The sequence below is a fragment of the Coenobita brevimanus genome, chromosome 8 (assembly GCF_032717465.1).
Source record: "Coenobita brevimanus isolate Jiangsu-jjx chromosome 8, ASM3271746v2, whole genome shotgun sequence".
Lineage (NCBI taxonomy): Eukaryota > Metazoa > Arthropoda > Malacostraca > Decapoda > Coenobitidae > Coenobita > Coenobita brevimanus.
This window is the reverse complement of record NC_136961.1, coordinates 46,568,934-46,585,470: the sequence shown is the minus strand read 5'-3', so window position 1 is coordinate 46,585,470 and position 16,537 is coordinate 46,568,934. Positions and strand designations below refer to the sequence as shown.

Below are 16,537 nucleotides of genomic sequence, written 5' to 3'. Positions count from 1 at the left end.
TGGCTCATACTGTCATTGCCAAGATTTTCAAAGTATGTTTGTCCATTACTCTATATGGGAAATCAATACCAGCATATGTATGGCTTTTGATTCAGCCAGCTGTTCATTTTTTGTCATTATACTACTCTCATTAACATCTTGCAGCAAAAATGAGGGTGCAATTAGCTGCTCAACTGGATAAAAGAATAGTAGTTGTATATGATGCTCCTTATCACCAGCACTAGTCTGACCAAGGTTGGTGAAGGTGATGCAGCGACAGCTGTCCATGAAGCAGCTGAGCTGCATCACCTTGGTGACCTGTACCCATCTGGTGAGTACTCATTTGTTGCTGTTGGTGATGTTGAGGTTGCTGTTGATGCTGCTGCTGTTGTTGCTGCTGTTGTTGGTGATGCTGCTGCTGCTGGAGCTGCTGCAAAGTTTGTTGGAGGTAGTTTTGCTGCATGGCTTGCTGCCTTTGCATGCGTTCCTGAGATTGCTGCCGGCCTTTCTTTAGCTGGCTGATGCGCACAGCTAGTCGCCGTGACTGATCAAAATATAATTTCCGAAGTTGCTTCATAACATCGGTGGCTTTATTGAAGTAGCTGCCCTGTTCGGGAGTAAGTCCCGCCAACTCAGCTATATCCATGGTTTGTGGATCGCCATTACTATTACTGCCTGCTTCGCCACCTAATCCATCACCTTGATTTTGTCCTGGCTGATTTGCCTGTTGTTGATGCTGCTGTATCTGCATTTCAGCCTTGGAAACTTTAACTATTGTCCCAGGATGGGCCATTTCCATCAGAATAATCTGGTGCATGTAATGTGCCAACTGAGTACGTAGGGCATCAATACTCTCAAACGTTTCAATGAGCCTAGATGTAGCTCTTTGACGTTTGCTACTGCCACCCATGCTTGTATAATTTTGGGTAGCATTGCGGCAATAGCTCCATTCCTTAGCTACAGACCGCAGAAGCTGGAAGTGCGGGGTCGACTCCAGTCCAGTATAGCAAGACAGCAGGGGTCCCGGCTCAGAGAGCTGCAAGCATTCTTCCAAAAAGCGTCTGATGAGTCCCCCTACCGGGTGCGGAGGGGTCCGACAGAGCCCTGGGGAAGAGACACACACCGGCATCAGCGCACCACCACCACAGAGGGGGACTCGCAGGGGATTACTGCCCCTACCACATCCACTAATGTAACCACAGGGAATGCATGAACACTTGTTGGAAGAATGCTTGCGCCATAAACAACAGGTTTCAGTGAGTCCATGGCTAGGCCTTGACTATCCCTTTTCTCCTGTTGGAACAGTCCAGAGGCTAACTTTAGACACTCATTTTAAGAAAACAGGAGAGCAATTAGCCCCCAAATATTACAAAGTGAATAGCACTTGCAGAGTATCCCTGCTGAAGCCATGAAAAGGCATGATGCAGAAGACACTCAAACTACTGATAATGACAAGGACTTTACTGTCCAGTTTCACTGTTTCAAGCTGTTATGTCACAAACATTCTACAAACATGGTCAATGGGATTGAGTGGGACCATGCACTCAAGGTTTTCTTAGAATATACTAATTCTTAAAACATCTACTATCTATTCATGTGGTATTAACAAGACAGTCACTAAAACATTTATATGAAGCAATACAACAGAGAGCAACTACATTCTACACTGGTGGTTAAATATATTCAATCAAGCTCTACAGCAAGTGCATCATCTACACCACAAAAAGCAACCAACAAAGGTAAAGAAGCAATGAATTAATAACCATTAATAAAGCCATTAACAAAGGAAAAGTCCTTAGTCCTGCTGTCAATATATACATAAACGGAAAAAGTCTTCCAGACTGCATGAATATAACATCATTTTTCTTTCAAAAAATTCTTTTGCAAGCCCCCCACCCACCAAAAATAAAAAAACAAAACAAAAAGGATTACATTCTGCATGAAACTATATGCAGTTCTTAAAATTTCACTGCAGGCAATAAACCTCTCAGAAGTCTCAATGACTACATGAGCATTTATATGCATATATATATATATATATATATATATATATATATATATATATATATATATATATATACACACACACACACATACATACATATACTGCAAATGACAAAAAAAAAAAAATATGAAGGCAGTGGGACTGCAAGCAGACAGTGAATGCACAAGTGCTCACTTTTAAAAATCATTCACTATCAAGTACAATACTGAGGTTTGCAAGCTTGCTCAATATTACACACACACACACACACACATACACACACACACACGCACACACATGGGTTTTCAAAACTCAAGAAAGTTAATCCCCTACATAGCCCCAGCAACAAGTATTCAGCTAATATAGGACTTATCTTTCCTCTGGTATTGTTCTTCCCATTAAAAATTTCACCACAAAATCTTGAGTCATACAATCCTGCCACCCAAAATTAGCATATTTTTTCCAGTTACTTATTTACATGATAATAATTAAATATTTGCTGAGCACATTTGCTACAAACACTTAACGATTGGGTTCGTTCGATGATAAGATAACTTTAAGCTATTATCTTCTTGTTATTGCTTTTCACAAAAATTAAATAAATTACATAAAATAAATAAATAAAAGTATAATGAGAAAAATCAAAAGATTAAACCATAGTTATCAGACTGACAAGCTTTAGAAAATTCTTTTCCATGTACAGATATCCACTGACCTACCTCAAACTTATATGTCTCACAAAACATTGTTGTTTTTCCAAATCAGTTAAACTGAACTGTCTCCACATCTTTCAAAACAGTAATGTTTTTCTAAGGACAACAAAGAAAAAAAAAATCTATTGATACAACACCTGCTCCTTTGGCACAAGACAACTATGTCCTCATTTTCACCCAGGGATTATATTTCATTAATATTTACTTAATTGTCAGTGCACACTATAGACACCCCCCAGACTGGTTCATGTAATGGAAGAGTACTACCGATGCCTTACAGAATAAATACAGCACAATAATACATTTCCCACCTAAAAGAACTACAATTCTCACCACCTAATTAGGTCTATGTGGAGAGAACAGCACAACTTTCAAACAAAAAAAAAGTAATGCCTACTCACCATCTTGTGTCTTGACTTGTGGGGGTGGAACATACGATGGTAATAGCGGTCCTGGGGGTGGGGGAGCATTAGGGGGAGCTTGTTGCTGCTGCTGTTGTGAGGAGGAGGCTGAGCCTCCTTCTCTCAGGTACGCCTCTGGCACAAAGGCCTCTGTGTCACCACCTGAGAAAACAAATAAAATATTATGAGAGCATGCAACAGGGCTATAGACAGAAAAATACACAGAGACAGAGATTCCTACGTATGTATACCAGATATCTGACAATATCCATTTTATATATAGCAATATTTTTTTCTAAAATTGGTGTTAGGGATTTCCCGAACATAACCTATGGTTCTAGTCTATACATCAAATACTGTGGCTATATGGTTCTAGTCTATACATCAAATACTGTGGCTATATAATCCTCACCCTACACAGAAGTGACCTTAACCAAGCCAAGTGGTAAGTCTCAATGTCAGTCTTATCATAATTATAATATACAGTATAGCCAAACTCATTCAATGCCTGCATAGTCACACCCTAGTATGCAATGGTTGAGTATGTGATCAATCAGAAGAACAATGGGGGGGAGGGGGGGAACATCCAGTTTTGGGTTAACAACTGTGGAATTCATCTATACAATACCTGTGATGGCAACATATAACAATTCCATCCATACATGCTGCCACCTGCACAAGCCGATAATCACACACTGAGTCAAGATGGTTGCCCTGTGTTTACATGTGCAGAACTCCAATCTGGGGTCTCTGCACATGTGGCCTGCTTCACATCACTCCTTTTAAAATCCCACCTCACTTGTCCACTCGCTCATGTGTCCTGAAGCTGCAATCGCCTCCCTTGCATTCTGTGTTAAATAACTGCTGCTCCACCATGGCACTACCCACCCACAACATCATTCCTCTCTTCCTCAGCCTCACTGCTTTGCTCTCCCTTGGCCTCACCACTTTGTTCTTCCTTGGCCTCACCCCTTTGCCCTCCCCAACATTCCTCACCTCCTCTTTAGGACTCAGACAGATCGTCCATGTCTTCCAGCTGTCTCCCAGCCTTGGTGGAGACCCTTAGTGATAACTCAGACTGGCCTAGGACATACTTCAGGTTGGTGGCAGACATGTTTTATAAAACTTTAGGTTAAGTGATCCTCAGCCCTCATCCTATCACCACTGAACCCATGTTAAATTGATTTCAGCAAGTGATTTCTCGGTATGTGATCCATTTGCACTTAATGTTACCCCATCACATACCAGGACATGACTGTACTGTAGGTACCTACTCTTACATATTATAAGGTGCTAGAAAGGGATGCCATCACATGATGGTACCGATACAAACGGGTACCTCTACTGCCCAGTTATACAACATCCCTCAAATCCCTCATCTTATCCTTGCAACTTTTTAAACTGTGGGGGGTTGGACAATGGATATTACCTTCATTAACCCCTACACTACTTAGCAATTTAAAGTTTAATAAACACTATATCCATCTATCTATAGCCAGACGCCATAATCCCGTAAGGGGTGGTCATTTGACTTTGAGTTATTTGTTTTAAAGGGAGGGGCACTAACCCTCCACCAACCCACTTGCTGACACATAGGGAACACTGTCTCACAGACACAAAAATAATCTATGAAATACATCATTAGAGATAAAAGCTTAAGTTGCTATTTTCCCTGGCATATTCCAAATGCTTGAGGGAGCACCACATGAGCGAGTATTATCATTCCAAGTCCAAGCCTCAAACAAGATAGATAGATAGATAGATATATACTGTGTATATATATATATATATATATATATATATATATATACATTATATATATATATATATATATATATATATATATATATACATACATTATAATATATATATATATATATATATATATATATACATTATATATATATATATATATATATATATATATATATATATATACATTATATATATATATATATATATATATATATATATATATATATATATATATATACTGCATACTGTATATATATTATATACATACATATACATATATACTGCACATATATCTAAATACACAGGCATACCCAGGTTTAACAACATAATTGGTTAAGTAAACCCCATTGTTAGGTGGTGTATCGTATATCGGGGTACATTTAACATATAAGGTAATGGGGAGAATTTACCAGCCTTAGGTTTCCCCTCCAAACCATGTCCAAAATCCACTCAAATAAATCTAGAAACAAGTTGAAAGCTAATCTCAATCGCCTAACAGCTGTAAAAGAAGCTAACCTAAGTATAACACTTGTATTAACTCACTAAAACCAACAAATAAAATCTGAAAATCGTCAAATATAAGTTTGGAAAAAAATCAAGCTTAGTGGCTCAGTCGGTAGAGAGGTGGCCTGCAGTCGTACCGGACCCAGGTTCAAATCCCCGCTGGGGCGGTGAACCGTTTAAGGATTTGAATTTCAAGAAAATCAGGCTTTCCTGATCTACCAGAAGACAAGCCGACATGTTGTAAAAATACCTCTGCTAATACCACTACACCAGTCCTGTATGAGACAGCCCTAGCATGTATTCAATAGAAGACCTGCCGACATGTTGTAAAAATACCCCTGCTAATACCACTACACCAGTCCTGTATGAAACAGCCCTAGCATGTATTCAATAGAAGACCTGCCGACATGTTGTAAAAATACCCCTGCTAATACCACTACACCAGTCCTGTATGAGACAGCCCTAGCATGTATTCAATATGGACGGTGGGTGTTCGTGCCGAAGTGGTGACATGTAGAGTTGTATGGTAAGTAGGAGGACTACGGGGCCTCGAGAGCAGGCTGTGAAGCCTATGCACAGAGTCGGACACATTATTTAAAAAAAAAAAAAAAAAAAAAAGTACCCCAAAATGACAATGTTCACCCCACCTATGGCTATCTATCTATCAATCTATCTATCTATTGCCAGATGCCATAATCCCATAAGGTGTGGCCATTTGACTTCGAGTTGTTTTACTAAAACACATTAATCTAAGTCTAAAAACAGTTTATAAATAAACCTAAACACAATTTTGGTCTAATACACCAAAATCGGTAAAAATATCAAAACCCGTGGTTAAACTAGGGTTCAGCCATCGTTAGGTGGGATATGGTGATATTTCTTCCCACATCATTAAGCCGGGGTATTACATCTAGGGGTACCATATGTTGAGGTATTACTGTGTGTATATATATATATATATATATATATATATATATATATAGTAATCCCTCCACTATTCAATGTAATAGAGCCAAAGGCATGTCCGGAAAGTGGTCCCATCCGGAAAGTGGGCACCTGCCTGCTGGACTGGTACCGGACCCTAACCCAGCCTAACTTTGAAAGTAACCTAAATAACTCCCTACCAGACATCCATAGCACCTATTTAACACCTAAACCGCAGGCTTGTTTTGCTCTGACTTACGTGTCCCGCAGGCATATTCGCGCTCCGACAGACTCTCTAATAATATTTGCCAAAAATCAGTTATTAGTCCTAGAATATATTAAAATTATATATGCATACGGCACATACCTTCAGCTTTCTCCTGGGATGTTTGTTGAGCCTTCGTCGAGTACCATAGGACTTGTGGAGACCTCTGAAGTTGGGTAACGAAGTCTCCACTTTACACTTCCCGACAACCCATAATATGATTACCACAGCCTGATATTATCACTAGAAACACTATTCTATGATTCTCAAATAGTTTGGAATCCATACTCCAAAAAAAAAAAACACACTGTGAAAGCAATGAAAATTACGAGCACGTATGACCTTCCCACTTCCGATCGTTCGCCGCTGGTGTTCTGTCATTTATTATTCATAAAAACACTCACAGTTTATATTTCTATTACTATATAACACTTATATATATCTGCAGTCTTTATCCATAAGTTTCCTTCAGTAATAGTAGTTTATTGTCACTGTAGGCATTCAATTTCTCTCTCAGTAAAATACGTAGCATTCACTTTCTCGTCCTGTATACTAGCGTTCAGAGTGAATCTGTCACTTTCACCTTCACTTTCATAACTCATAGTATTCATACATGCTAGAGTGAAACTTTCACTTTCATTACTCCTAGTATATATACTTGTATTCTTATATTACTACTCATTTACATTTCTATTTACATTCTCTATTTTATTTACATTTCTATTTTATTTACACTGTGTTAGGCACTGTCACTTGCAGTAACTTATAAAACTATTTTCCACTGTTCACTTATATTTACATTCATTGCTTTCACTTGCTGTTTACACATTATTTACATTTCCACTTGCACTGTTTTACTCACCAGAAAGATCGTAGTCACCCTATATCATTTTCATTGACAAATTAGCCAGTTCACGTTCCACACAAATCACTTATCCCTTTACCTCTTTCCACTCGAGGTTTAGTAGGGGGTAAAGGTCACAGGGCCCTTTGCATGGGGCCAAAAAGGGGCGGAATTTGACAGGCGCGAATCCAATGTGCTTTCACCTTGAAAGATGACAGTAAACTGAATACAGTGTGTGGTGGCCTGCCTAGGGGAAGTGCAGTGCTGCCAATCTCAGCCTGGTGACAGCTGCTAATATATACGCTATGAAGTGATTAGCAGGAAATCTAGACAATACATTATAAATTAGGTAGTTCCAGGTGAATGTAAATATCACTTAGGCTTCTCCCTTCCCTCCTTACAGATATCTTTATTATGAGAATAGATTATACGGCATATTTCAAACGGGAAATATACAGCAAAAATTAGCGAACGAGTGAACATGAGGTGTTGTCAGGTGATAATTAGCCAATTCCAGCTGTATGGCACTATCACTTACCTTATTTCTTTTTTCTATATATTATTTGGTATAAGAATAGGGCATAAGGCTTATTTCAATGAATGAAATCAGTGGAAAATTCCAGGGAAGATTTACTTAGCGCAGAACGGCCGGGCAGGCGAGAGGAGAGGGTAATGGAGGGGAGTCAAGAATGGGGAGAAATGGCTAAATTGTCAACAATGGATGGGAGTACAGATGAGATTAGGAGTGCTGACTAGTGTTGGACATTGGCAGTACTGATAGATGATACAAGCCACCACTTGAAAGCCCGGGTAAATTCAAAATAACACAGAATCACAAAAGTGACGCCCTGCAGTATGATCCCTTGCTCCCAAGTGTCACGAAAGTGACGCACCGCAGTTAAGGGGTTAAACCTATTTAAGACCCCTATTCACACCAATAATGGACATAAAGCATGAAATAAATGAAAAGGAACCAAAGAATGAGGAATCAGAAGTGACTGTACCTCAGCCAGGGTACTTACAGCACGTTTGTGGCCGCCTTCTTAAGGCTTTGGCAGTGGTGAAAATGCTCTTGAAGCACGTACAGTAATCCAGTGTTGTGCAGCACTTACAGTAATTCTTTGCACCGTTAGTTGTAACTGTTAACACTGCACATTTCAATCGCCAATCTGCCCTCCACAGTTAATCCTTTGCATTCTAAATTCTAATTTCTTAAAACTGTACAACACTGTAAATTCCTGTGTGGTCTACTGGCAACATATTGTGGTTTATTCACTGTTTATTCACAAAAAAAAATGAGCACATGTCGCATCCACTGAGATAAGCATCCACTTGCGATCAAAGTTAAGCAGTAACTGTTGGAGTGTTGGTGACGGGGAAACAGTTGCCAGATCGCAACAGCCACATTACCAAACTCCTCAATTTTCATTACCAAATTTAACTTTTCATTACCAAATTTGTAAAGCTAGCATTTATTCTTCACTAATTATATATACAAGTGGAAATACATGTAATCACTCTTCTTATAATAATTAACAGCATGTTGATCATTTTCACGCTATGTAGGCTAGCAGATTAATCAGAAAGAGCAGACAATCCACCATCTCCATCCTGTGTATCCTCGTACATGTGAAAAATCCATTTGGTAATGCATTATTTTGATTCATTACCAAATGAATTTTTCATTACCAAATTGGCCCACATTTGGTGATGAAAAATGCCAAATGGCAACCCTGACAGGGGAGGGGGGAGGAAGGAAGGGGAGAATGGGCCATGGTGTCAAAAGCTGTTCGGCGCCGCGTGGCAATTTCAAATTACAGGAGGGGAAAAAAGAACCGTTTTGGGGGGGGATTTGTCCCCCCCCCCCGCCATTTTTGGGTTCTGAAGGTCCAGGTCCACAATGTCCGGTAAGTGGGGTGTATGGAAAGTGGGCGTCCGGATAGTACAAGGATTACTGTATATATATATATATATATATATATATATATATACACAGTATATATATACAGTACACTCACCTACTGCGCGAGCTCAGAGTGGGCGAATCGCATTGTGTGCGAGTGACCAAAAATAATAACCAAAAACCTTGAATGTGCAAGTTTACCTCACAAAACCCAAGGTAGAGGCAAAGAGTGGCTCAAAAACGCCATTTTCCATCAGTACGTGACCCCCACCCCCACACAATGCGCCAATAGTGACCTACAGGCTCGTGGGGAAGGTACTCAAGAGAAGTCTACAGTAAGATCCGCCAATAACAACTTCGACAATAACGTTTTCGGCAATAACAGTAAGTTAGAATAGATACTCAGTTTCTATGATAATGACGTTTATTTCGTGAACACCAAGTTGCTATACAGACAATACGTCCATAACAAGATGAGGAATGAAACAAACAAGCAAGAACAGATGAACGAAACTGCTGAAAATGTGGGCAGCAGCGAGGACGAGAGGGAGGATCCTCCCCTCACCACCTCCCCTGACTCGCCCTCTGCCATCCCCTCCTCCTCCACTGCCCCTGCCTGACTCACCAGCCACCTCCCCCTCTACCTCCACAGCCTCACCTGACTCACCTGCTTCACCTGGCATACCTGCAGCCTCCACCATAATGCCTGTTCCTACATTCTGGAAGAAATGTAACATTTGACAGGCCGTAAATTTCTTAGTCAAAGCCTGGAATAATACAACATTGGCAACCGTTAAACAAGCGTGGTGCGGCCGGGGTGGCGGCAGGGGCACCGTAAGTGCGTTGCCGCGCCTCAGAACCCCTTTTCCTTTGTACAAGGGAATAATTATACCTGACTTCCAATCCTCCGGGACTCTACCTTCCTCCCAGGCCAATCTGCACATCTTCCACATCCATTCTACTACTATCTCTCCCCCAAGCTTCAGCATTTCACCACACACTCCATCAATTCCTGGGGCTTTCCCTGATTTAACTTTCTTCATTGCTTCCACAACTTCTATCCTACTGATTTCTTCCTGTCTTCTCACCTCCCTCCTTCTCCCAGCCATTCCCCAGCCACTTATACTCGCATTACTTCTATCCTCCACGTTCAACAATTCCTTAAAGTGTTCTCTCCATCTACTGTGTATATATATATATATATATATACTGTACATATATATATATATATATATATATATATATATATATATATACATATACTGTACATATATATATATATATATATATATATATATACATATACTGTACATACATATAAATATATATATATATATATATATACTGTATATATATATATATATTTATATATATATATATATACATATACTGTATATATATATATATATATATATATATATATATATATATATATATATATACTGTACACACACACATATATATATATATATATATATATATATATATGTATATATATAATCTATCCCCCTGGGGGTAGGGTTTTTTTTCAAGAATACTCCCCCAGTATCCCTGCTTGTCGTAAAAGGCGACTAAAAGGGTTGGCGGAGGGTTAGTGCCCCTCCCCGGAAAACAACTAACTAAAAAAACAAACAAGAAGCCTAGGACAAGGACTGACCAAACGATGACGACCAAGGACCGGACAAAGGACTTGGTAATGGGTACATGGAATGTAAGAGGAGCGAATGATGAGGTGAAAGAGAGAGAGATTGTCCAGGTGCTTGAGGGTGCGAAAGTGGATGTATGTGGAATAACTGAAACAAAATGGAGAGGAGAAAGTGTGAGAGAATGGGAGTATGGATGGGGTATATGTGCACGAGTAGGTGAGAATGAGAGGGCAAAGGAAGGAGTATGTATAGTTGTGAGTAAAAGATGGAAGAAGAGCATAAGAGAGTATGGATCAGTTGGGTCAAGGATTGTGTGGGTAAAGTTGAAAGTTGGAATACAAATGTAGGCGATTGTGTGTGTGTATGCGACAACACAAGATTGTGCTAGAAAAGTGAGAGAAGAGTTCTGGACAAATGTAGAAGTGTGCATGGAAAAGTTTGGAAGGAATGAGAGAGTGTTTTTGATCGGTGATATGAATGGTAAAGTTGGGAATGTGAAGGTGGATGGAATAGTTGGTGAGTGGGGTGTGCCTGCTGAGATAGATGAGAATGGGAGTGCGTTAGTGGACATTTGTGCTGGGAGGGGGTTGATGATAGCCAATACCCTCTTCAGGCATAAAATGATCCACAGGTATTCATGGCAAGTGATGAGAAGGGTGGGTGGTGAACTGAATGAAAGGAAGGCAATGATTGATTATGTGTGTGCGGATGAAAGGATGCGAAGATGTGTAATGGATGCAAGAGCTTATACAGGTTGGGGGAGTGGACTTTCTGACCACTACTTGGTGGTGGCCAGAATTAGGATTCAAGTAAGATGGAGGAATAGAAGAAGGGAAAGACGAGAGGAAGGAGTAGTTGCAAGGAGAGTGGAAAGGTTACAAGAGGATGAGAAAAAGGCAGAGTATAAAAGAGAAGTGGAGGAACGACTGGGCAAATATGAATTGGAGCAGATGGGAGACGTGGAAGGTGTGTGTAGGATATTTACAGAAGTGCGTGAAAGGGTACAGCAGGGAAGGAAGGTTGTTGGTTCACTGAAAGCAGTGATGAGAAATAGGGAGGTGAGTATGGAAGTTAAGAAGTCACTGCATGATAGTATTGTGATCCCTACCCTGACGTATGGAAGCGGGGCGTGGACCTTGCAAGAGGGGAACAAGTCAAGACTGAGAGCAGTGGAAATGAGTTACTTGAGAGGAGCATGTGGAGTGACTTGGAGGAACAGGTTGACGAATGAAGAAGTGAAGGAACGCTGTGGGGTGGATGTGGATGTGGTTGAGAAGATTAGGAGAAATACACTGAGGTGGTTTGGACATGTGAAGAGAATAGAGAATGAAAGACTGACTAAGAGGGTATATGTAGGTGATTTGGAGGGAGGGAGAGGAAGAGGTAGACCGAGGATGAGGTGCAGGGATAGAGTTGAAAGGTATATGAGGAAGGGGGGGGTGAGTTGGGGGGAGGGTAGTCAAATGGTGGGTGACAGAGCGACTTGGAGGCGTTTTGTCTGCGGCCACCCTTTGCGGGATTAGGGTGTCGGGCTATAGATAGACAGATAGATAGATATATATATCACAGGCAAACCCCGATTTACGAAACCTCTAGATGTGACACCCGGAATAGTGATGGGGGTAGAAATACCATCCTACCCCATCTATCGTAGGCTTACCCCCCGTTTTGCTTTTTTTATTTTTTTATGATTTTGATGATATAGTAGACTTCCATTTTGTGTTTTGGTTGATTTATATACTGTTTTTAGACTCAGATTAATGTGTTTTATTTCTAGGTGGAGTGAAAACTGTCATTTGGGGTACGTATTCTCGCCCATCAGACGAGGTACAAAACAGTGCAGACAACTTGGCGACTCAACAAAGAATATTTTGTGTTTGACCACTGAACATCTCACCTATCAAGGAATACATATTATTATTTTTAAATATTAATATTCATGAAAGCCTTAACCCCTTCGTGCATGAGGACGCAATGTGAGTCATAATCCTTGCAATCTGAAGAGTAACCGATGACGCAGTAAGATGCAACTTCCCTATAAATGGTCACAGAAACTTTTCCTGTGGATGGATTTGCATCAAATTTGGTTGAGTCAAAGCTGAGGGTAGCCACATCTAGGGGAAATATATGGCAACACCCGGGAGCTTATCAGAGAGGCAAGCGGCCTATACTTAGCTCAATATTCTCCCGACAGTCAGGCTCGAAGGGTGTGTGAGTGCGCGGCTGGCCATTTAAACCCGCATTTCCCACTACCGCACCACCCATACCTTACGTGTATTATAGTGATATTGTGTTATATATAATGCAGTGTGCTTGTGAAGAATTTGTATAAGTGTTTCTTATATATTTTCAGAGAAAGCCAGATTTGAAAATTCCTAACCGATTTTTACCGTTCCCCTCCTATTTTACACTAAACCTACAATGTCTCGCAAGGGCTTATCGGAGAAAGAGTACATGACAACTGACACCACTGCCGTCACTCCTATGACAACTGACACAACTGCCATCACTCCTATGACAACTGACACCACTGCCATCAATCCTATGACAACTGACACCACTGCCATCATTCCTATGACAACTACCATCACTCCTATGACAACTGACACCACTACCATCATTCCTATGACAACTGACACCACTGCCATCACTCCTATGACAACTGACACCACTGCCATCACTCCTATGACAACTGACACCACTGCCATCACTCCTAAGACAACTGACACCACTGCCATCAATCCTATGACAACTGACACCACTACCATAACGCTTATGACAACTAACATCACTCCTATGACAACTGACACCATCACTCCTATGACAAATGACACCACTGCCATCACTCCTATGACAACTGACACCACTGCCATCACTCCAAACACACACACACACAGGCTGTGATCATACTTGTCCTCCTTTCTGCAACTCCATCTCAAGAAACACTAGAACACTGCTACAGGACATGAGTAACCACTTTATTTGTCTAGTTTTTATACTATTGTATTGTAAGGTAAAAATGTGTGTTTATTATACATTTCTCACAGGGAAAATGTGGTGGATTTCATTGCTATTCTCTCAAGTATTATACTAAGTCGCATAAAAAAACTGAAGAAAGCTTGATCAAGCTGATGATTTCTTATGCATCCTTTTGTAAAGCAAAGTAACCTAAGCGTGAAAATAATTGGGAAAAGTTACAAAAGACGTACATACTCAGCCTACGGGCCAGAGCGTAGGTGCTGTCACTGCACGCAACCCATCGTAACTTTTCAAAATTCATTTTCTTCATAACAAAAATGGTTATAACACTGTGAATTATATCGTGGGCTTCCTTAACCTTTAGGCTAGAAAACTGGACAGAATTTACATATATGTTTGTTACAGCGTCACTAAAAACACACGAAATAAAAAACAAAGCAGATGTTTAGGCAATTTTCGTAGTTTTTTTCAATTTACTCGAAAACTATTGGACGTATCAACTTCAAACTTTCACATATGAAAGATCGTGAAGTTCTGCACATAGACACATCCTTTGCAACTACATGTCATGGGAAAAATTGTCATGGTGATGCTGGGAAGTTATGAGAAGCTAGTTTTCACATAAATAAGGTTTATTCTGGATTCATTTCTGTACATTTATTCATCTGTTTTGTGAGTTTTTTTTCTTACTTGATAGTGTAAACATCAACGAAGATAATGGGAAGCGATTTATAACAATATAAGCACTTTCCAGGGGTAAATTGGGCCAATTTTTCTCCTTGCCATGCGAGCAGAGCCAGCCTGAGCGGGGTTTTGGTTCTGTGCATGGAACCAAAACTTACTGAAACCTTATGATGCACGAGAGGGTTAAAGAGTAAACAATTCATATACATCAATGAAAACTGACATCAATAATCATGTATTTATATTCAGGCTGTTCATGGAAAAACGCTTTGAAAATACAGATGAATTTCTAAATAAATATTGGAAAATGAGAGACGAAAATAAATGAGCTAAGCAACCAGAACAGTACTAAAATGACATACAGGGGGGGGTCATTGAAAAGGCTATCCCGATCGCAACATCAATCAATAAATCATATGTTTACATTCGGTCTGTTCAAGGGAAAAAGCTTTGAAAATATAAAGGAATTTCTACATAAATGCTGGAAAATAAGAGAGTAGAAAATAAAGGAGCTAAGGAACTAGAACAGTAAATAAAACGATATGAGGAGCGGCCATTGAAAAAGCTATCCCAATCGCATCAATAAATAAATCATGTGTTAACATTTGGGCTGTTCAAGGGAAAACGCTTTGAAAATACAAAGGAATTTCTAAATGAATGTGGGAAAATAAGAGAGAAGTAAATAAGGGGGCTTAGCAACCAGAACAGTAACAAAAATGACATAAAGAGGGGCTGTTTTAAAGGCTATCCCAATCACATTATCGATCACAATCCCCGTCAAAACATCAACGGTTCTCCGTCACCATAATTTGCACTTCGGACGATTCTGCGTCATTCATATACAGTCATCTCGCCTAAAGTGCACCTTCACAAAGTGTGTCTCTCCTAATGTGCGAAGGGGGTCTAACAATAATTAATTATTTAGAAAGTGCGTTTGCTACTTGCAGTGTGCGATGGGCATGAAAAATTGAGGCAAATACGGTATTCTCCTGCAACTCACGAGCATAATTTGTAGCATGCGATGGGTAAGGGTGGGGCTGGTGAGTATGTGTGGTGGGATGCAGCTGGTGTGTGAGTGGCGACCACAGTAGCAGGATGACGTAATGTCTGTAGTGTCTGACCTGGACTTTGAAGGTTTCCTGGAGCAGTACCTAACCAAATGCAAACTAAGATGTGCATTCCATAAAACTGGACACACAATGTTGTACTTTAAAAGCATTCATTAATCACCAGGGTTGCCATGTGGTGTTTTTCATTACAAAATGTGAGGCAATTTGGTAATGAAAAAATCGATCGGTAATCATTCAGAATGATTAATTACCAAAAATTCGATCAGTAATGATTCAGAATGATTAATTACCAAAAATATGATCAGTAATTATTCAAAATGATTCATTACCAAAAGGATTTTTCAAAAGCATTAGTGTACCAAGGGTGGAGACAGTGGATTCTTTTTTTTTTTTTCTTTTAATGCAAGAAACAGGGAACCAAAAGCTAAGAGCCAACAAACTGTTCTTTCAAGTGAGAGAGAGAGAGAGAGAGAGAGAGAGAGAGAGAGAGATAATACCCCTCCAGTGGTGATGAGTGAAAGTGCTGAACAGCTGTTGAGTGTTTTGATTCAGTTTCCGGGGTTCGGCCTCGGCTACCACAACGACAATTCGCTTTATCTACCTTCTGTACTTTTTTTTTTTTTTTTTTTTTTTTTTTTTTTTTTGAGGAAGAAGGAACCAAAGGCAACGAGCCTGCAAAACTATTCCTTCCAAGAGAAAAACAAAATATAAGAGAGAGCCAAATTCAATATCCGACCATTTCCAGATGCCTGGACACACTGCGTTTGAAAAACTGGAGATCATAGGAAGTAGGAAATACAGACAGAGGGAGACAGTTCCAGAGCTGACCTGTTGCATAAATGAAGGACTGGGAATAACGGTTAACTCCTGCATTAGAGAGTTGGAC

The 16,537-nt window shown here is 40.0% G+C and overlaps 1 protein-coding gene across 1 annotated transcript in view; it reads right to left on the bottom strand.

The window, feature by feature from the left end:
* Positions 1-220: 220 nt before the first annotated feature.
* LOC145405778 (uncharacterized) overlaps positions 221-16,537 on the bottom strand; it is a 61,481-nt gene continuing 45,164 nt past the window's right edge. The window contains exons 5-6 of the mRNA XM_080277015.1: positions 3,078-3,239; positions 221-1,083 (exon numbers count right to left, since the gene is read on the bottom strand). Of these exons, the coding sequence (XP_080133141.1) occupies positions 221-1,083; positions 3,078-3,239 (1,025 nt within the window). The remainder of the gene's footprint in view (positions 1,084-3,077; positions 3,240-16,537) is intronic.